This window comes from Leuciscus leuciscus (assembly GCF_965113295.1).
Source record: "Leuciscus leuciscus genome assembly, chromosome: 22".
Lineage (NCBI taxonomy): Eukaryota > Metazoa > Chordata > Actinopteri > Cypriniformes > Leuciscidae > Leuciscus > Leuciscus leuciscus.
The window spans coordinates 32,901,166-32,922,754 of NC_138746.1; the positions used below are offsets into that span (position 1 = coordinate 32,901,166).

General features: G+C 41.9%; 2 protein-coding genes across 2 annotated transcripts; both read left to right on the forward strand.

The window, feature by feature from the left end:
- The first annotated feature begins 214 nt into the window (after nt 1-214).
- LOC309487119 (zona pellucida sperm-binding protein 4-like) lies at nt 215-1,441 on the forward strand. The gene is made up of 4 exons (XM_082154673.1): nt 215-350; nt 420-567; nt 653-725; nt 808-1,441. Exons 1-4 carry the CDS (start codon nt 277-279, stop codon nt 933-935), a joined length of 423 nt encoding a protein of 140 aa, XP_082010799.1. The 5' UTR covers nt 215-276; the 3' UTR covers nt 936-1,441.
- An 885-nt stretch (nt 1,442-2,326) lies between these two features.
- LOC309487085 (zona pellucida sperm-binding protein 4-like) lies at nt 2,327-4,861 on the forward strand. Its single transcript, XM_082154617.1, has 9 exons — nt 2,327-2,540; nt 2,634-3,357; nt 3,430-3,617; nt 3,691-3,788; nt 3,870-4,027; nt 4,115-4,307; nt 4,377-4,524; nt 4,610-4,682; nt 4,753-4,861. Exons 1-9 carry the CDS (start codon nt 2,406-2,408, stop codon nt 4,827-4,829), a joined length of 1,794 nt encoding a protein of 597 aa, XP_082010743.1. The 5' UTR covers nt 2,327-2,405; the 3' UTR covers nt 4,830-4,861.
- The last annotated feature ends 16,728 nt before the right edge of the window (nt 4,862-21,589 follow it).

Here is a 21,589-nt window from a genome sequence, read left to right on the forward strand (position 1 = left end):
AATAACCTGCTCTTGTACCTTGTTCCAGTGACTGTCCAGTGTATAAGAGATGGTCAGTTTGTGGTAGTGGTGGCTAGAGATGTCACGCTGCCTCGATTGAGCCTGGATTCAGTCCGTCTCCTGGGTGGAAGTGATCCAGCTTGCAGTCCTGTGGGATCAACCCCTTTCTTTGCTATATACCAGTTCCCTGTCCCATATCCTGTTACAAAAGTCCTGCGGGAGTCTGTGTAAGTTGAGGTGCGTGTGTTGGAGAGGACCGACCCCAACATTGTCCTGATGTTGGGACATTGCTGGGCAACATCAACCCCCAGTCCACTCAGTCTACCCCAATGGGACCTTCTGGTTGATGGGTGAGTAAGGCCATTCTTTATCCATCTAGTGTGCTGTAAGGTGTTTCTGACTGCCTCTTTGCCTTTCAGATGCCCTTACCAGGATGATCGTTATCTGACCACATTGGTTCCAGTGGCTGGATCGTCTGGTCTTCAGTTCCCAACCCACTACAAGCGCTTAATTGTGAAGATGTTCACATTTGTTGATCCAGCATCACTGGCTCCTCTGCAGGAAACCGTATGCTCTGCAGCCTTACCTCAACCCTTAATATTAGTACTTTTTATAGTGAATTCTATGGCTTAACCCTTTCTCCCTCTGTTAGATCTTCACCCACTGTAGGACAGCTGTGTGCCATCCCTCTTCTGGCTCCTGTGAGCAAAGCTGCACTAGGAAAAGTGAGTGCTTGCTGTAAACTGACTTCAGGAACAGTGAGAATTTGGTATTTAAATGCTCCTCGTGCTTCAACCACTTTCACAGGAAGGGACACTCCCATCAAGACCATCTCTATGGGCAAACTGTGGTGTCTAGTGGAGAGGTTAACCTGGTCATGTGAATTTAGATTTAATAAATTGCATGAAACCCAACAGTGTCTCTTTTGGTATTGATTTTCAACGAGTCGGATCTTTCATGAGTGTTCTTGGTTTTATTTATTGGGCCACACTACTGAACCAAAGTTCGATTTTTGCTTTAGCAATATTGTTCATTCTGACTGTGGTGCTTGACTTGAACTAAACAAGCCAAGCTTCAGCCCAAGCTATTTAACTGAAGTACTTTCCAAGCTCAAGTTGCAAACCTGGGCTCCTATGCTTCTGTATAGCTCAATATTTTATGTAGCAGGGTGCAGACTTTATTTTTTTATTTTTTTGCCAAGGAATAAAATATAACAGTAATAGCCACTTATTTCACAATTCTTATTTCTCACAATTGTTTCTTGAAATTCTGAGTTTACATCTCACAATTATGACTTGCAGTATTTCTGGCAAATAAACCATGTATATATGAGTTGTTCTCTTAATTTGTGCTCACATGAAAGTGCTCTAATTCTGATAATGTAGAATACATTTCTTAAATGAGAATAGTCATGATTAACAGTTTAACCATCATTGTGCAGCCCTACTTATTGTGTGAAGGGCTTTTAAATCCCTTTATTGCATTAACATAATCCAGTTCCAGATGTCTTATGTGACGCTGATGAGCTCAATTGGCCAATGCGGAGATGGAATGGAGAGCTTGCTGTCGGTTACTGAGAGCTTTGCTCTGATGCCGCTCTAATGATAGATGTTTGTGTGCATCTCCAGACCACAATGAACATAGTCGGGGAAGTGAGTCACAAACGCAATGCCGGCAGACAGTGTCAAAGCATTGATAATAATCAGAAATGTTTCTTGAGCAGCAAATCAGCATATAAGAATAAATTCTGAAGGATCATGTGACACTGGAGACTAGAGAAATGATGCTGAAAATTCAGCTTTGATCACAGGAATAAATTACACTTTACAATATATTCACATAGACAACAGCTATTCTAATTTGGAATAATATTTCACAATTTTTACTGTATTTTTGATCAAATAAATGCATCTTTCAAAAACATGAACACATATTAGAGTATAATGGTAGAAATGCAAGATAATTTTAAGAATACAGCTATTGCTGATACAGGCTTCCATATCATTGCAACATAATACTGCATGTCAAACTCTTGAGTCAGTCTGAATACACAGGCCAGAATTGGAAAAACACAATCCAGAATATCCAAAACATCCACTATAATATTCACATGATGAAGCATGAAACGAAGGCTGAATTCTGAACGGCAGAAATAGTACTTGTAAACTATTCTGAAATCAGCTCAATATGCATTCTATGTATGTTCAAAAAGGGTGGAAAAACAAGGTATAATTTAATCTTAAGAACAAATGGAAACACCCAGTTGCATAAACTCCCAACTCATGCAAGTCTGGAGAATCATGACTGTTAATGAAGAGGGAGAGATTATTGTTAATTAGCCAAAATCTGTAGAGTACAAAAAGACCAAAGGGCAGCATCTCAACAGTGTGACTAGCTGTTGAACAATGGCTGGAAGTTGGTGTGCTGTTCAGTTTCTGGCACTTTGTGTTTGGTTCTGTGCTTTCAGTCATGCTGTTCCAAAGTGGAGTAATCTGCCCCAAAATCCTCAACCTCTGATGTTCCAGCAAACTGACCAGTGGGTTCAACAGTTTCCTCAGTGGTTTTCTCAGTCAGTTCAAAAGCAAGCTAGTCAACAGTTTTCTAAGCCAGTTCAACAGCAAGCTAGTCAACAGTTTCCTCAGTCAGTTCAAAAGCAAGCTAGTCAACAGTTTTCTAAGCCAGTTCAACAGCAAGCTAGTCAACAGTTTCCTCAGTCAGTTCAACAGCAAGCTAGTCAACCGTTTTCTAAGCCAGTTAAACAGCAAGCTAGTCAACAGTTTCCTCAGTCAGTTCAACAGCAAGCTAGTCAACAGTTTCCTCAATCAGTTCAACAAGCTAGTCAACAGTTTCCTCAGCAGTTTCAACCGTTTCCTCAGTCAGTTCAACAGCAAGCTAGTCAACAGTTTCCTCAGTCAGTTCAACAGCAAGCTAATCAACAGTTTCCTCAATCAGTTCAACAGCAAGCTAGTCAACAGTTTCCTCAGTCAGTTCAACAGCAAGCTAATCAACAGTTTCCTCAATCAGTTCAACAAGCTAGTCAACAGTTTCCTCAGTCAGTTCAACAGCAAGCTAGTCAACAGTTTCCTCAGTCAGTTCAACAGCAAGCTAGTCAACCGTTTCCTCAGTCAGTTCAACAGCAAGCTAGTCAAAAGTTTCCTCAGTCAGTTCAACCAGCTAGTCAACAGTTTCCTCAGCAGTTTCAGCCTAAGCAGCCAGTGGCACAGGCAGAGCTGCTTGACAAATGTGCTGTAGCTGACTATGAGCAGATCCAATGTGGACCACCTGGTATCAGTGGTGCTGAGTGTGCAGCTATCAACTGCTGCTTTAATGGACAACAGTGTTACTATGGGAAGGCAGGTAAGAGTGTTGAGTCAGTGTAAAGGTGTTCATGTTAAACTGATCCTCAGCAATAACCTGCTCTTGTTCCAGTGACTGTCCAGTGCATAAGAGATGGTCAGTTTGTGGTAGTGGTGGCTAGAGATGTTACACTGCCTCGTTTGAGCCTGGATTCAGTCCGTCTCCTGGGTGGAAGTGATCCAGCTTGCAGTCCTGTGGGGTCCACACCTTTCTTTGCTATATACCAGTTCCCTGTCACTGCGTGTGGCACCAGCATGATGGTGAGTAGCTGCTTGTGGTTTTGTTCTGCATGGCTTAGAATGGACTGGATGCCAACAGTGTTAATATTTGCAGGAGGACAGTGGATATGTGGTGTATGAAAACAGAATGACCTCCTCGTATGAAGTGGGTATTGGACCACTTGGTTCCATCACAAGGGACAGCCATTTTGAGTAAGTGATGTATGCTTTATCGTATGCTTTATCAAATGCTAATCATTGACACATGCTACAAGCTCACTGTTTGTTTTCCAGGCTTCTCTTCCAGTGTAGGTACTCTGGTACTTCAGTGGAAGCTCTGGTTGTGGAGGTCAACACTGTTCCTCCACCTCCACCAGTAGCTGCTCCTGGACCCCTCAGGGTGGAGCTTAGACTGGCAAATGGTCAGTGTGTTACCAAAGGCTGTGCAGAAGGCAAGTGTTTGTCCCAAGTGTGCCGAAAGCCTTTCTAAAACTCCAGATTGCAGCAGTTTCTGGTTAAATGCTGGTATTCTTCCTCAGGGGATGAGGCGTACACGTCCTACTACAGTGACGCTGATTATCCGGTTACAAAAGTCCTGCGGGAGCCTGTGTATGTTGAGGTGCGTGTTTTGGAGAGGACTGACCCCAACATTGTCCTGATGCTGGGACATTGCTGGGCAACATCAACCCCCAGTTCACTCAGTCTACCCCAATGGGACCTTCTGGTTGATGGGTGAGTAAGGCCATTCTTTATCCATCTAGTGTGCTGTAAGGTGTTTCTGACTGCCTCTTTGCCTTTCAGATGCCCTTACCAGGATGATCGTTATCTGGCCACATTGGTTCCAGTGGCTGGATCGTCTGGTCTTCAGTTCCCAACCCACTACAAGCGCTTTATTGTGAAGATGTTCACATTTGTTGATCCAGCATCACTGGCTCCTCTGCAGGAAACTGTATGCTCTGCAGCCTTGCCTCAACCCTTAATATTGGTGCTTTGTATAGTGAATTCTATGGCTTAACCTTTTCCCCCTCTGTTAGATCTTCATCCACTGTAGTACAGCGGTGTGCCATCCCTCTTCTGGCTCCTGTGAGCAAAGCTGCACTAGGAAAAGTGAGTGCTTGCTGTAAACTGACTTCAGGAACAGTGAGAATTTGGTATTTAAATGTTTATTTTTTTACAGGAAGAGACACTCCCATCAAGACCATTTCTAGTGGGCAAACTGTGGTGTCTAGTGGAGAAGTTAAAATGGTTATGTGAATTTCAATTTAATAAATTGCATGAAACCCAACAGGGTCTCTTTATTGATTTTCAACTGGTGTGATTTTTTTTCATGACTCTTCTCAATTTTATTTATTGGGTTTTATTTATCTTTTTTTCTATAGCATTATCTGACTGGGGTGCTTGACTTGAACTAAACAAGCCAAGCTTCTAGCAAGCCATTTAATTGAACTACTTGCCAAGCTCCATTTGTTAACTTGGGATCCTATGCTTCTGTATAGCTCAATATTTTATGTAGCAGGGTGCTTTTTTTTGTTGCCAATGAATATAATGTATAAAGGTAATTGTGACTTATCATAATTATCAGTTTAACCATCATTGTGCAGTCCTACTTGTTTTTATGTGAAGGGCTTTTAAATCCCTTTATTGCAATATAATCCAGTTCCAGATGTCTTGTGTGGTGCTGATGAGCTCAATTGGCCCATGAGGAGCTGGAATGGAGAGCTTGAGCTGGCTGTCGGTTACTGAGAGCTTTGCTCTGATGCTGCTCTAATAATAGATGTCCGTGTGCATCTCCAGACCACAATGAACATAGTCCGGGAAGTGAGTCCCAAACTAAATGCTAGCAGACAGCGTCAAAGCAAATACCCTCTGTGGTGTAGTCATATTAGTATACTAAAAATTTGAATTAAGATTTTTTTTTTTTGCATTTATTTGATCAAAAATAAACATTTGTGTAATTTATTCTAATTTTAAATAGCTGTTTATGTGAATATATTGTTAATTTGTTGTTGACAATTCAAGAATAAAGCAGCTATTGCTGATAAAGTCTTCCATATCATTGCAATATGATCCTGCATGTCAAACTCTTTGAGTCAGTCTGAAAACAAGGGCCAGAACTGGAAAAAACAATCTGGAATTGCCAAAACATCAACAATTATATTCACATGATGAAGCATAAAACAAAGGCTGAATTCTGAACGGCAGAAATAGTACTAGTAAACTATTATAAATTCAGCTCAATATGTGAATTGTATGTATGTTCAAAAAGGGTGGAAAAACAAGGAATATTTCATAAGAACAAATGGAAACACCCATTTGCAAAAACTGCCACTCATGCAAGAGAATCATGACTGTTAATGAAGAGGGAGGGATTATCGTTAAATAGCCATAATCTGTAGAGTACAAAAAGACCAAAGGGCAGCATCTCAACAGTGTGACTAGCTGTTGAACAATGGCAGGAAGTTGGTGTGCTGTTCAGTCTCTTTAAGTTTGGTTCTGTGTTTTCTGTTAGGCTGTTCCAAAGTGGAGTAATCTGCCCCAAAATCCTCAAGCTCTGATGTTCCAGCAAATTAGTGATGGGAAGTCCAGCTCTTTTCAAATATCCGGTTCTTTTGGCTCAGCTACCTTAGAAGAGCTGGCTCTTACGGCTCCCAAATGGCTCTCAATTTAGTATCTCTCGGAGCTTTCTATTTTATTCCAATTTAGCAATTGTGAATGATTTGTGTTGGTAAGCAATTTTTTTTATTCAGTATTTAAATTTTTTGTTACAAAAAAACCCAACACAGCCTACTATTATTTAACATTTTAATAAAACTTTAATTGAACGCAGAACCACAGCAAATAAATAAAGGCAAAAGTCTTAACCCTCTACTGCACGCATTATTATGCAATCATGGAAAAAAATGTTACAGTGTTTTTTTATATATAAAATAGACTCAAATTAACATATTTATATTTTTTTTATATTTTTTTATTTTTCGGGGGGTACTTTTGGGTGCGTTGCCATATGGCAACATTGTGCGACAATGGAACAGCCTGATGTGTTTTCTCCCAAAAGACATGAAATTCATAGATGATAGAACATGCATGTGTTTATGCCTTTGCGTGTGTGCGTGTGTGCGTGTGTGTGTGTGTGTGTGTGTGTGTGTGTGTGTGTGTGTGTGTGTGTGTGTGTGTGTGTGTGTGTGTGTGTGTGTGTGTGTGTGCGCGCGTGCGTGCACATGTGCATGGGGACTGCACAGCGACTTGTGTATGTGGTTATTTTTTGTTCACCATACAGATTTTGGAATGACAAAAACCTCAAATTATTTATCTACTTTACACCTTTCCCAACATCAGCTCAACACTGTGCAAAGGACGACATGTAACCTGAATGTTGATCATACCGGAATAGATACCTGTCTCTTCATCCTCTGAGTCTACTAGGCCTTATTCTGCCTGCCTCTCATACTCCTCGTCACTGATCCCTAGCTCATCCTCACTTTCATGAGATGGTAACCACTTGTACCCTGTACATTTCAGCCCTCCTCTCAGCCTTGCCATAGAACACTGGCGGCTTCATTTTCTAAACAAAATAAGCGTATATATATTTTACTTTACTTTTACTTTACTTTATAAATATATACAAATATATATAAATATATGAGTAGAATACAACCATCCAACTATATCAGTGCATCCATACATTGTCATTCATACAAAGCTACTCTGCATAAGCATGGGCAAAATATTGTTCCATTACCGCACAATGTTGCCATATGGCAACATACCTATTTTATTGAATAAAAAGGTAATAGTAGTATCAAAACAATGTGACAATGATTGAAAAAAGATTAGAACTTATCCCAGATGCTTGATGTAATTTTTTAATTCTGTAGAAATATGAAAAATTTTGGAAAATCTTCACATATTCACGAGCACTTCTTCAGCTACTGGAGTCATCAAAAGTGTGTGAAAAGAATGACAGTGCAAGGGTGTGTAGTGTCATGTGATGTCATCAAATCATATCATTTTTTACCACCAGGTTCTACCATGAATTTAAGACCAATCAGAGCTCATATTTATTTTCAAATTTCAAGAAATGTCCAAAGAAAGGGTATGTTGCCATATGGCAACACCGTGCAGTAGAGGGTTAACATTAGCATTTAAATCCGTCTCCCCTGCCTCTCTCTGTCACTATGTGTACCTGACCTGTACTACTACACTCGCTATCTTCGGAGCGTGTGTCCCCCCCTTCCTCCTTTCACATATTAGGTGTGTTCGACATCGGCTGCGGCTGGATGTAACCGATCGGCGAGAGTAGCCGCGTGCAGGCGGGGAGGAGCTGCAAACGGAGACGTGAAGTCGGACACTTTCTGGTTCCCGTAGTGACCGCTCACGTGGTGTTCGCGTACTTTACCACAGCTGCAGTGAAATAAATGCAATATTTGCCAAATAATACACAGATGTTTCAGAGACATTTTCATTCAATACTTTATGTACTGCTTCATACAGCATCTGTTTGAACAAGAATAAAGTTCAACATAAGCTACTATCAACGAAGTGGAGTCTACGTTTTTTAAGCAGTTTTAATTTGATAAACATGACACAATATAACATGACAACGACATGAAAAGAGTGTTCACTGTTATAATAAAATGATTTGAGAGCTTTAGAGGAACTAAAGGTGTTCGAATAAACACGAAACACACGTGATCATTGTCATGCGGTGAATCCGGCCAATCGTGGAACAGCTGTGTCGTCATCAGCCCACGTGCAGCCCAGTGCAGCCGCTCTTGAGAAGCTGCGCTGGCTGAATTCCCCGGCTACTCTCGAATTGCTCTCTCTGTACTTTGATGGCATACGTCACAGTCACGTGGCGTCGGCGCTGTATCAAGTCGGACAAAATTTCTAACCGGCATGCACTACTTTAATTCAGCCGCCGATCGGTCTGCGCAGAGCTGCATGAAGTTGAACAAGCCTAATGATATGATCCTAGTCTGTCCTCCTATGTTATTGGCCGCATGGTGTGCCCATCCAAATAAAGTCCCGACCAGTGGTTTCAACAGCAAGCTAGTCAACAGTTTTCTAAGCCAGTTCAACAGCAAGCTAGTCAACAGTTTCCTCAGCCAGTTCAACAGCAAGCTAGTCAACAGTTTCCTCAGTCAGTTCAACAGCAAGCTAGTCAACAGTTTACTCAGTCAGTTCAACAGCAAGCTAGTCAACAGTTTCCTCAGTCAGTTCAACAACAAGCTAGTCAACAGTTTCCTCAGTCAGTTCAACAACTAGCTAGTCAACAGTTTCCTCCACAGGTTCAACAGCAAGCTAGTCAACACTTTCCTCAGTCAGTTCAACAAGCTAGTCAACAGTTTCCTCCACAGGTTCAACAGCAAGCTAGTCAACACTTTCCTCAGTCAGTTCAACAACAAGCTAGTCAACAGTTTCCTCAGTCAGTTCAAAAGCAAGCTAGTCAACAGTTTCCTCCGCAGGTTCAACAGCAAGCTAGTCAACACTTTCCTCAGTCAGTTCAACAAGCTAGTCAACAGTTTCCTCCACAGGTTCAACAGCAAGCTAGTCAACACTTTCCTCGGTCAGTTCAACGACAAGCTAGTCAACAGTTTCCTCAGTCAGTTCACCAGCAAGCTAGTCAACAGTTTCCTCCGCAGGTCCAACAGCAAGCTAGCCACGGCCACCACTGTATAAACTCTGGCCACCCCTAGTATGATTTTACAATGGGTACTATTCATTTGAATACATAGTATAAATTCACAATAGTTCATGAAGTGAAATAAAATAAAACGCAACACCCGCTTCAGCCACCAAAAAAAGATTGTAGATTGATTGGCGCCACCAGGCAGAGTAGCTGTTCCCCTCTCCAATCCTGTTGTTGACTGCTCAGTCAGTGCAAGAAGCAGGTGATTCGATCACGGGAGAGCATCTTTTTGGAGAGACAACGTCACGACAAACGGCAACGGGTACGTATGCCATACAGTAGTACTTTAAGACATTTATGTGTGTTCTAAGTTAACTTTTCCTCAGTAAAGTTTTTACAGGGTTGAATTAACATTAGCTAAAATGATACGCTAGCGCTGATAAACTGCAAAGTTAGTTTACTAGCCATGACTAGTCACACTGTGCTATATCAATTTGCAGAGGAAGGATGAAGAGAAAATCGACAAGCATCTCAATTTTTTTTAAGAAGAAATGTAGCACAGGGGAGTGTAGGTCTAAGTGTAACATAATGGAACTTTTCTTTATCAGCATGACCTAGTTCCCTTTAACAGGTATCTTAAAGGATTCAAAGGAAGACAAAGGCTGGTATACAAAAGATAATATCTTACTTTATTATCACAAATGGTATAGTTAAAATATTGAAGGTTGGCAAATAATACAGTCCATATGCACACAAATGGCCAACAGCAAATCCTCACTATCACACAGTGTATCAAATACCGCAATCTTAGTTAACACAGCACCCCCAATATGGAAACCCTGTACACGGCAAACTCAAACTGAATAATCCATGTGAAACCACCCCAAATCTACGCTAGAGGCTAGCTTTGGGTAAGTGGGGCACAATGTTATAATACTGTTTGCCAGACCATTCATCAAAAACCACCCCTTCAGGAAAGCAAAGAAAACAACAAACAAAACAAACAAAATGTACAATACACCTTGGAGGTACAATACAGTTCTCACATTTATAATAGGGGAAAGCGGCAATTACACCCCGAAGCACTCAGTTCCTGTAATAAATCACAAACATACCATAAGCACACATAGCATAAAACCAACTGCACCAGTTTCCTTCTAACTGTATTATCCTTCCCTGGTTTACACAATAATGTTTCACACAGTACATTGCTACGACAGCAATTCGCCCATATGAATGAAAAGCTCTCGTTGCTTCGGCTCGCCGCGTCCCTGCTTAACTGAGAACAAAGGCGATGCGCCGACCAGTTACTCGTCCAACTTTTAACAAGCTGCGCCTGACACGAAGATGAACTTCTGCTATAAATAACTTTTCAGCTCGCACTTAACGCACGCTGATTCATCCACCCTGCACACTGCTTTTATCTACTTCCTAGTGGAAGCCTAAGCACAGGAAGTTAGCCTGCAACAGACTCCCTCTATAGGAATGGAGTAAGTATAGATAGCCTACATAGGCGTCCAAATCCCAACTAAAACACTTAATCTGGTCACATCCACCCCAGCTTTGAGAACTCGCCATCTCTGTGAGGATATCCCCCGTTCTACTTATACCCAAGGTCTAAATCTTACTAACAAGGGAGTAGGGGTTGTGCGTCTACCCTCAATTGAGTTAGTTTGGCCCACGTTGCTATGGACATTTCTAGGCAGATGGAATGGATTACTATGTTGGCCTGCGGTAGCCCTTACTGAGCGCCTTACTACAGTGTCGGGGTTTGGGGGGAAACCTTGCTCAACCTCCATGGTGGGAGTGACATAGCCATCAAGGCACATGTGGTCCTCTGTCCCATCAGGCACAGATGTCATCAGTCCTGGGGGGCTAGGTGGGTTTAGGTAGTGGGATTCGGACGGTGCACCACTGTTGTTCTCCATGTTAGTCAATGGTTCCATCAGCACAATCCCATCCTCCGAATCACTATCCTCTGCCGACCGCAACCTACTTATTCCAGACTTTTCCGGCTCTTGACGGTCCCGTACTCTGTGAAGTATTGTGGAGTGGTTCAGGTCTGCCCGTGCTTTAGTTGGAATCACTCGAAGCTCTGATCTATGAATGTTCTTTTCCGATCCAGTCCCTTCCATTGGGCAGATTTTGTACCCTCTCCCATCCTGGTCCAAGGCCTCTTGTACTCGATACACTGTAGCATCCCAAAAGTCTTGAATCTTATGGCGGCCCAAAGGATGGCTCCTCCTATGGACTAATGTGCCAGGGGCAAGTGGCTGGTTCGCTGACGGGGTGATCTGCTGGTTTCGACGCTCTGCTGAGAGCATTAAACGGTCCCGTGCATGTGTGTAAATTGCCCTGAGATTATGCTGGTGTTGTAGCATCCAATCGTGGGGATGCCCAGGTCCAGTTTCCTCTTCAGTACTACCCAAAAGAAAATCCACTGGCAGTCGTACTTTCTGCCCAAACATCAGTTCAAAGGGTGAGTGGCCAGTTGATGCATGCTGCGTGGTGTTGTAAGCAAACAGAACGTGGGGAAGTGCTTGGGGCCATTTACGTTTCTGATCCGGGGGTAACGAGCGGAGTAGATCGTGTAACGTGCGATTAAATCTTTCGCACTGCCCATTACCCTCCAGAGGTCTGGACGCGGTCAGGTTCCCTGGAAAAGTTCTCACTTGTGGGCGGACCGCTTTTGCCACAATGCAACGGCCGCACTCCTGACAATAGTTCTCAATCTCTTGAGACATACCAGGCCAAAACATCTTTCTCTAATGAGGCGGGTTGTACATTCTATACCTTGATGTCCATGATCGTCATGAAGACCTCTCAAGACTTCCTGTTTTAGGCACTGCGGCAAGATGAGCTGAAACGTCTCTCTACTGTACCCTGGCAGCCGAACGCTGCGGTACAACACCCCATCCCGACACCGAATCCTTAGCCAATGCTTCAGCAGTTTCTGAGCCTCTGGAGGCAGCAATATCCGTTCTGATTTTGTTGGAACTGCTCCTCGTTTCCAGAGCTGGATGAATGGCCCAATAGCAGGATCCTCCATCTGTAGGGCTTGCAAGTCGGCCTTCTGTCGGATTGGTAAGGCACTGGTCTCTTGGCACAAGATTTGGGTCTTACGGTCACTAGCCCTCGAGGGGACTAAGGGGACCTCTATGCCTGGGGCCACAGTGGAGATGGAAACAGGGGCTGGCAGCCTGGAAAGTGCATCCACATTTCTGTTCGCAGAGCCTGGGCGGTATCTGATTTCAAAATCGAACATAGCTAGCTCTGAAGCCCAGCGATGTTCTGTAGCCCCTAACTTAGCCGTCTGCAAATAACTTAATGGGTTATTGTCGGTGAAGACTACAAACTTTGCTCCTAGAAGATACTCTCTAAACTTACTGGTTATAGCCCATTTAAGGGCCAGAAGCTCTAACTTACGGGAGCTATAGTTGGACATGTTTCTCTCGGTTGGTCGTAACCCTCTACTGGCAAAAGCAATGGGCTTCCTACGTCCATCTTGCTCTTGGGCTAGGACGGCACCGAGCCCAGCATGACTTGCATCAACTTCCAAAACGAACGGTTTCGTGAAATCAGCATACGCTAAGACGGAGGCGCTGATCAGGCGGGTTTTTAGAGTCTGGAAACTCTGTTGGCACTCTGGGGTCCATCCGTTTCCCAGTGCGTTAGCTCGAGACCTAGACCTATTAGCACCTGTCTCCACCTGGGCAACTAGTCTATGCAATGGTGTGGCAATCTTTGCAAAGCCCTCAACAAAACGACGGTAATATGATGCAAATCCCAGGAAAGATCTTATTTCCTTTGTGGTGGCCGGCTGTTTCCATTCTGCTACTGCTTTGACTTTGTCCGGATCAGTAGCTACCCCATCGGCAGAAACAACATGTCCCAGGTATTTTACCTCTCTTTGAAAGAAATGACATTTAGATGGTTTTAACTTGAGGTGGTTACTGTGCAGACGGTTAAAGACAAGTTCCAAGCGCTTCAAGTGTTCGTCAAAAGAGGTTGAGAATATGATTATGTCGTCTAAGTAAAGTAGAAGTGATTGAAAGCTTTGATCTCTGAAAATTCTCTCCATCAACCTCTGAAAAGTACTCGGTGAGTTACAAAGGCCAAAAGGCATACGATTAAACTCAAAGAGTCCAAACGGTGTACAAAATGCTGTCTTGGCCTTATCCACTTCTGCAACTGGCACTTGGTTGTAACCACTAGCAAGGTCTAAAGTTGAGAACCATTTCGCTCCAGTCAGTGCATCCAAGGACTCATCTATACGGGGGAGTGGATAAGCGTCCTTCCTCGTCTTTGCATTCAAGAGCCGATAGTCAACACAGAGTCTAAGGTCCCCCCCTTTCTTTTGCACGATAACTATAGGCAACGAGTAGGGACTAGAACTAGGTTTCACCACCCCTGTCTCCAACAGCTGCTGGATGTGGGCTTTGACTTGGTCGTACTGGGAAGGAGGCAATCGACGGTATCTCTGCCTAATGGGGACATCATCATTGAGGTGGATCTGATGCTCTACCAAAGTGGTACACCCTATATCACGCTCCCCCTGACTGAAAACATCGCTGTGTTTCTGCAATAGTACTTTTACTTGATATTCCTGCTCTACAGATAGGGTTGGCCAAGACATGTTAAAAAAATCAATTGTGGGAGTCGCTTTAATCTCAGCTGACTGGACTACGGCCACCTGTTCCCCACTACACCCTTCCACCATGTTCACTGAACACCCTGAAGACATAACCTGAACAATATGGAGTACACCCAAGATGGTGTGCGGTTGCAGCCACACCTCTTGTAAACTCACATTAGTGACTGGTATTTCTACCAGCCCGTTCTTCACTGATAGCAACGCCTTAGAGATCAAAATACCCACTGGCAACTGGGTTTCTTCTATGGGCGGTTCCATTAGCACAGAGTGGAGAGAGAGATTAGCAGCGCTGGGACAAACTATGTGAATAAGTTTTAGAGACCCGGCAGGAATGCGAACTGCAGAACCCTGAACTCTAGCCTTGCCTAAACACCCTTTACTATGGAGTTTCTCAATGGACTGGCATGTGGTGAAAGCCTGTCGCCATACTCTGCTATCTTTATCCATCGGAGAGACCTGGGCTGAGGTTGACATTATGTCGGCAAACAATTCTTTATAAAAGCTCTGGATGATATTCATACCTAATAGACCAGGGACCACACGCTTCTGTTGTTGAGTAAAAGGATCGGTTGGATCACGCACTACTAAAATGCCCATGTTAGGGGAAGTTTTACCCAATACGGTCACATCTAATTCAAGATAACCTGAGTATGGGATTTCATACCCATTCGCTGCTCGTAATTGGAGCCAACTGCATGGTTTAAGGGACTCCTCACGGGATTGAACATTTTCCCCAAAAATTGTTTCTGTTATTGTGGAAACCATAGAGCCTGTGTCCAGTAAACATGTAATTGCCTTTCCTCCCATCCAGACATGAACTACTGGACACTGACCTATGAGGTGGGGCATGGTATCAAAAGCCGAGTGACAAGAGCCTAATTGAGCCCCCCTTGGTGTTTGACTCTCCACACCAGAGGGCACTAGTTTTCCTGCGGCTGCAGAGGAGCGGGTGATTCCACTAACTGATTATGAACTACAGACCTCTGCCCCACCCCCTGGGTTGCTACATTACTAGAGTTTGGATCGATACGACAGTATTTGGCAATGTGCCCTGCTCTGCTACAGCGATTGCAAATCGGCCTGCCATCAGGATGAAACCGGTATGTTTTGGACTGGCCTCCTACACTCCTGGAGTTAGCTGTGACAAAATGGCATCTAGTTGGCCCTGCTGACACCGTAGGCATTCCTTTAACTCTGTCATTTCAATGTTGGTTGCCGATATTGCATTAGAATCTACACCCCGACTACCCCCAACGGATACATGAGTATCGAAAGAGACAGCTCTGGGTCTAGTCCTCATTCCTTGCTTCCCCTCATCCACCCATTTAATAGCTATGCTGCAGAGTGTAACAAAACTCATGTCAGGGTCTAGTGCAAGCCGTCTTTTTAGCTCCCTTCTCAACATATCATCGTTTACATTTTCAGCAAGCTGGTCGCGCAGCACTAAGTCATGATTTAAAATTCCACCAGGTGTCTTTTTTATTACAGCGTCCATTAAAGACTTTAAGACATGAGAAAAATCACGTAGAGGCTCCCCCTCTTTCTGGTGTCGCTGAAAAAAACACAACTGCGCCGCCACATAGGACTGAGAACAACTGAAATTTTCAGCAAGAATCTTAAAAATCTTTTCAGCTGTATCTGAAGCTTCATGAAACTCCACCTCTGCTTTTGCCCCCCCATCCAGATAATCGTACAGAAACAACACTTGTTCAGCATTAGGCATAGGCCTAGCCTCGAGGCATCTACGGACCTCAGTGACCCATTGATCTAACGTAATTAGGTCAACAGACATTTTACCAGTAAATTTAGAACATTTGCGCTCTCGTGGGACATAAACATAACGTGCATGCATCGAAGTAGACCCAGATGCATTACTAGATGTAGACTGTTCAGAATCAGTAGAGGCAGGTGTTATACGAGACTCACTGTTAGAAGTAGAAGCATCAGTATCCCTGTTTCTGTCCTGTCCCTGTGCTTTCAATTGTTTATTTTCAGCCTGAAGCAGTCGAATTTGGTCCATTAGCTCCCGTAGTTCCGTCATGCCTTGTGGAGAAGACATTGTCTCAGTTGATCTTCGATAAGCACTTGCTGCCGAGTCTCCAACCACGTTCTCCCTGAAGATGATGCCCTGCCGCTTCCCCCCCTAACAAAACATTGTACCTCCAAGTACCAGAACGATACAATAATGAAAAAAAAAAAAAAAAAAAAAAGCAAAAAAAAAACAAAAAAAAAAAACTATGCAACCAGCCTTAGAATCCTGAGCCGACTACGCCAGATGTAACATAATGGAACTTTTCTTTATCAGCATGACCCAGTTCCCTTTAACAGGTATCTTAAAGGATTCAAAGGAAGACAAAGGCTGGTATACAAAAAATAATATCTTACTTTATTATCACAAATGGTATAGGCCTAGTTAAAATATTGAAGGTTGGCAAATAATACTGTCCATAGGCACACAAATGGCCAACAGCAAAACCTCACTATCACACAGTGTATCAAATACCGCAATCTAAGTTAACACAGCACCCCCAATATGGAAACCCTGTACACGGTAAACTCAAACTGAATAATCCATGTGAAACCACCCCAAATCTACGCTAGAGGCTAGCATTGGGTAAGTGGGGCACAATGTTATAATACTGTTTGCCAGACCATTCATCAAAAACCACCCCTTCAGGAAAGCAAAGAAAACAACAAACAAAACAAACAAAATGTACAATACACCTTGGAGGTACAATACAGTTCTCACATTTATAATAGGGGAAAGCGGCAATTACACCACGAAGCACTCAGTTTCTGTAATAAATCACAAACATACCATAAGCACACATAGCATAAAACCAACTGCACCAGTTTCCTTCTAACTGTATTATCCTTCCCTGGTTTACACAATAATGTTTCACACAGTAGCCTATAAGATCTCGCTTACAACATACCACACAGAATAAATATATAAAATCTATTTCTACTCGCAGCAATAGTGCAACACATTTAAGCAGGGAAGAAACAAACAATTGGCACAGTACATCCAACATTAATATATTAAATCATTACAAAATTACACCAGTGAATCACTACCTTGCACCTAGGATCCCCGCTCCTAGTTGCATTAATTACTGGTGCTCCACTCGACTCCTCGGCATCCAGCTTAATCCCCCGAAAGCTAAGAGCGAGGAGAATAGCTCTATTAAAGGACGATCTCTTTTACCGAGCTCTCTGAGTTGCACGCAACAGTCAAGAAACAGCTGCTTACCGTTAGAATTTTGTCTTGCAGTGTACAGGGTAAACGAGAGGCGATTAACCTCTCCCGACCCGCAATCGGATGGTCGGATGAATTTCTGGCATGTTCGAAATTTTGGTCACTCCTCGTGACTATATCGCACAGTTGAAGCAGAGCTACGAACCGATTGCCCTAAACTCAGAGTTCCCTCACTGCGCCTGCACGAAAACAGAAGTTTCATCTGCAGCAAAAAAACAAAACAAAAAAAAAACGAAAAGAGGGAGATCTTTAAGTTCTGTAGTTCAAACTAGCTACAAATTACTGTTGCTTACCTCCAGTTCGTGTTGCAAAATGGATTAACCATTACCCACGTCTTCCAAGCCACCTGCGATGTACACTTTGCCTCTTTTATTAATTTGTTAAACAATGTTTTTGAAGTAAAGCTGTTTTTTAGTGTTCGGACATATTATAGACTGTTAATAATTAATTATATGGCTATAATTCATTGTAATCGACCTAAATGTTTTAGACAATTTTCAATGAGGAGGAGTAAGCTTCTATGTAATATTTTATTATCCTCACAGCGCGTTGGTTATGCGGTGATGCCCTATGAAATTATTACGTGGCAATTTAATTATAATAGGCTATCAATTTAATAATAAAAGTAGACTATAGGCCTTCCCTTATAATAATACTACTACTAATAATAATAATAATACAATAATACTAATAATAATTTAATACATAAATTGGAAATGCTAACTCATTTTGATATTGATAGCTGATGCTTGTTTTGACAATATCTCTGGATACATGATATTGTCTATAGGCGTAACCCCGCACAAGGGTTTATCGCACTGATTTGCGCATATTTCACACGTGTTCAAGAAGGCAAGTGTTTGTCCCAAGTGTGCCTAAAAAGCCTTTCTAAAACTCCAGGTTGCAGCAGTTTCTGGTTAAATGCTGGTATTCTTCCTCAGGGGATGAGGCGTACTCGGCCTACTACAGTGATGCTGATAATCCTGTTACAAAAGTCCTGCGGGAGCCTGTGTATGTTGAGGTGCGTGTTTTGGAGAGGACCGACCCCAACATTGTCCTGATGCTGGGACATTGCTGGGCGACATCAACCCCCAGTTCACTTAGTCTACCCCAATGGGACCTTCTGGTTGATGGGTGAGTAAGGCCATTCTTTATCCATCTAGTGTGCTGTAAGGTGTTTCTGACTGCCTCTTTGCCTTTCAGATGCCCTTACCAGGATGATCGTTATCTGACCACATTGGTTCCAGTGGCTGGATCGTCTGGTCTTCAGTTCCCAACCCACTACAAGCGCTTTATTGTGAAGATGTTCACATTTGTTGATCCAGCATCACTGGCTCCTCTGCAGGAAACCGTATGCTCTGCAGCATTACCTCAACCCTTAATATTGGTGCTTTTTTTTGTGTGTGTGTGATTTCTATGGCTTAACCCTTTCCCCTCTGTTGGATCTTCATCCACTGTAGTACAGCGGTGTGCCATCCCTCTTCTGGCTCCTGTGAGCAAAGCTGCACTAGGAAAAGTGAGTTATTGCTGTAAACCGACTTCAGGAACTGAGAATTTGGTATTTAAATGTTGTTGTTGTTTTACAGGAAGAGACACTCCCATCAAGACCATTACTAGTGGGCAAACTGTGGTGTCTAGTGGAGAAGTTTAACTGGTCATGTGAATTTCAATTTAATAAATTGCATGAAACCCAACTTGGTATTGGTATTGATTTTCAACTGGAGTGATCTCTTTATTCTCAATTTTATTTATTGGGCCACACTACTAAACTGTAGATGCGTTTTTGCTATAGCGTTTATCTGACTGGGGTGCTTGACTTGAACTAAACAAGCCAAGCTTCTAGCAAGCCATTTAACTGAACTACTTGCCAAGCTCCATTTGTTAACCTGGGCCCCTATGCTTCTGTATAGCTCAATATAATTTTTTTTTTTTTTTTTTTTTTTCTGCCAATGAATAATGTATAAAGGTAATTGTGACTTATCATGATTATCAGTTCAACCATCATTGTGCAGCCCTACTTGTTTTTATGTGAAGGGCTTTTAAATCCCTTTATTGCAATGATATAATCCAGTTTCAGATGTTTTATGTGGTGCTGATGAGCTCAATTGGCCCATGAGGAGCTGGAATGGAGAGCTTGAGCTGGTTGTCAGTTACCAAGAGCTTTGCTCTGATGCTGCTCTAATGATAGATGTTTGAGTGCATCTCCAGACCACAATGAACATAGTCAGGGAGTTGAGTCACAAACGCAATGCCGGCAGACAGTGTCAAAGCATTGATAATAATCAGAAGTGTTTCTGGAGCAGCAAATAGCATATTAGGATACTTTCTGAAGGATCATATAACACTGAAGACTGGAGTAATGATGCTGAATTTAGCTTTGATCTGCAACGGTGGCACGCCCTTGCAAAAGGATTTTTAAATTTGAAATTAATTTAATCCTGATGTACTCGTTACATCACAAGAATGGCATTTACGCTAATTTTAGTATCTTTGTTTATCCCGAGGTTTTCCCGCAGCCTGGCTGCCGTATCCAGATCTGACGAAGGACCTTCGCCTGGACTCGATGACAACGCAGTGCTGAAGTGCCAACTAGTCTCTCCCTGTGGAGGATCCCTTTACCACTCTACAGATAAAGCGTTGTCGGGAAAATTCGTTTTGCGTACCTACCCCGAAGTGACAATAAAATTCTGTATCAAAATTAAAATAAGACCAGTACTTTTTTTAGGCTTGGTTTGTAGGGAATTAAAAAACGCCATCAGCGTTTCTCACAGGTTCGCGTTTAAAGTCTGTGTAGAGAGAATGGTGTCGTCTTAGCGGCCCCTAATTTAATAACAAATGATCATTGCGACGGAAGCGAATCAAAACTTACTTTAGCTGGAAAATAACTTTATTAAAGAACCACTATAAAGCCAAAACAATCTCTATTACCTTAAATTATACGTTTATCTCTGTAAAGCTGCTTTGAAACAATCTACATTGTTAAAAGCGCTATATAAATGAAGATGACTTGACTTGACTTAATTTGGGCGCCAGGTAGAATTAAAGTCTACCACACATAATTTATACCAGGATAGCTCATAAGCCACCAGTTACACAAAAACAAATTGTATATGCAATAACCTCCTTCAAAAAACATCCCACAAGAAAGATTTAGTGTAAATATTTCAATATATAATTGTGGGAGATTTTGAGTTTGAATAATTCTGGGAAAAAATATATTTATTTACAAAATGTTATTATCTTCCCTGATAAATCATCCCTGAAATATTTTGTTTTTAGTCATTGCCAAGCTCAGGCATAATTGATTTCAGATATTTAGTTTTAAAAACAAGAAGTTTACTCATTATTTGGTCAACTATGTTACGGACAAAACCTATAAGTTTTAACTTTAAGTAAATGGCAGATATTTAAAAAAATCATTACTCTTGGAAGAATATGTGTCTATTTACCTACCTTTTCAATTAAAATACCCAATTAATTAAGAAAATACACATTTTGTTCAATTGAAACCCCAAATTTCAAGTACTGAAGTAACCGGTCTGTATATTTTGTTTCCAAACTGCTTGATTCATGATAATTTTTTTGATGAAATTATGCTGAGGTATATATTTGACAGCTACTCAGTTTCTAAATATTTACTTGGAGATTAGGGAACCATTGAAATACATATATTTAAAAAAAAACATAATGGTAACTTAATTGACAGCCCAGTATCATAGTTGACAAAAGTAACATAGTTGACTGGACATGACAAAGTAGGATGATGTATTTAACAAAAACAATCCTAAACTATATCAATTATTATATGTTAGCTAATCTTTTATTGCATTTAATCAAGACCTGTTGAATATTTCATGACATAAAGGAGAAATACAGACGCACATCAGTTTACAAGGATCAATCACAACTTTATTAACAAGCACATATATCATAAGCAAGAGATCCTAACATAGAAAACAACAACAACAAAAGTATCAAAAACAGCACTTACACAAAAATTCCACCATGTAAACATTTAGAAAATCTTGTTTGTGGAATGAAATACAGTAGTGCATTGTATTGAACAAAAAATAATAGTGCACTGCAATAAGTAACAATAACCAAATAGTGTTTTATTCTGTTGGTTAACAGAATAAGTGTGCTGCATTGGATCAGAATTTTAATAGTGCAAACAGTTGTATCTCAAAAACATTCATATGTCAGAACCCAAGTAAAACATTGGCATACCCTCCAACTTCCAGGCACCCATGAAACCGGCGGAGACAGAACACACTCCCCATTTTCTAACCCAAGAACATGGCCAATTATGGTTTGTTTTTCAATGACTTTGTCAAGCTCAATCAAGTAATCTTTGTGTGTGTGTGTGTGTGTGTGTGTGTGTGTGTGTGTGTGTGTGTGTGTGTGTGTGTGTGTGTGTGTGTGTGTGTGTGTGTGTGTGTGTGTGTGTGTGTGTGTTTGTGTGCGTGTGTGTG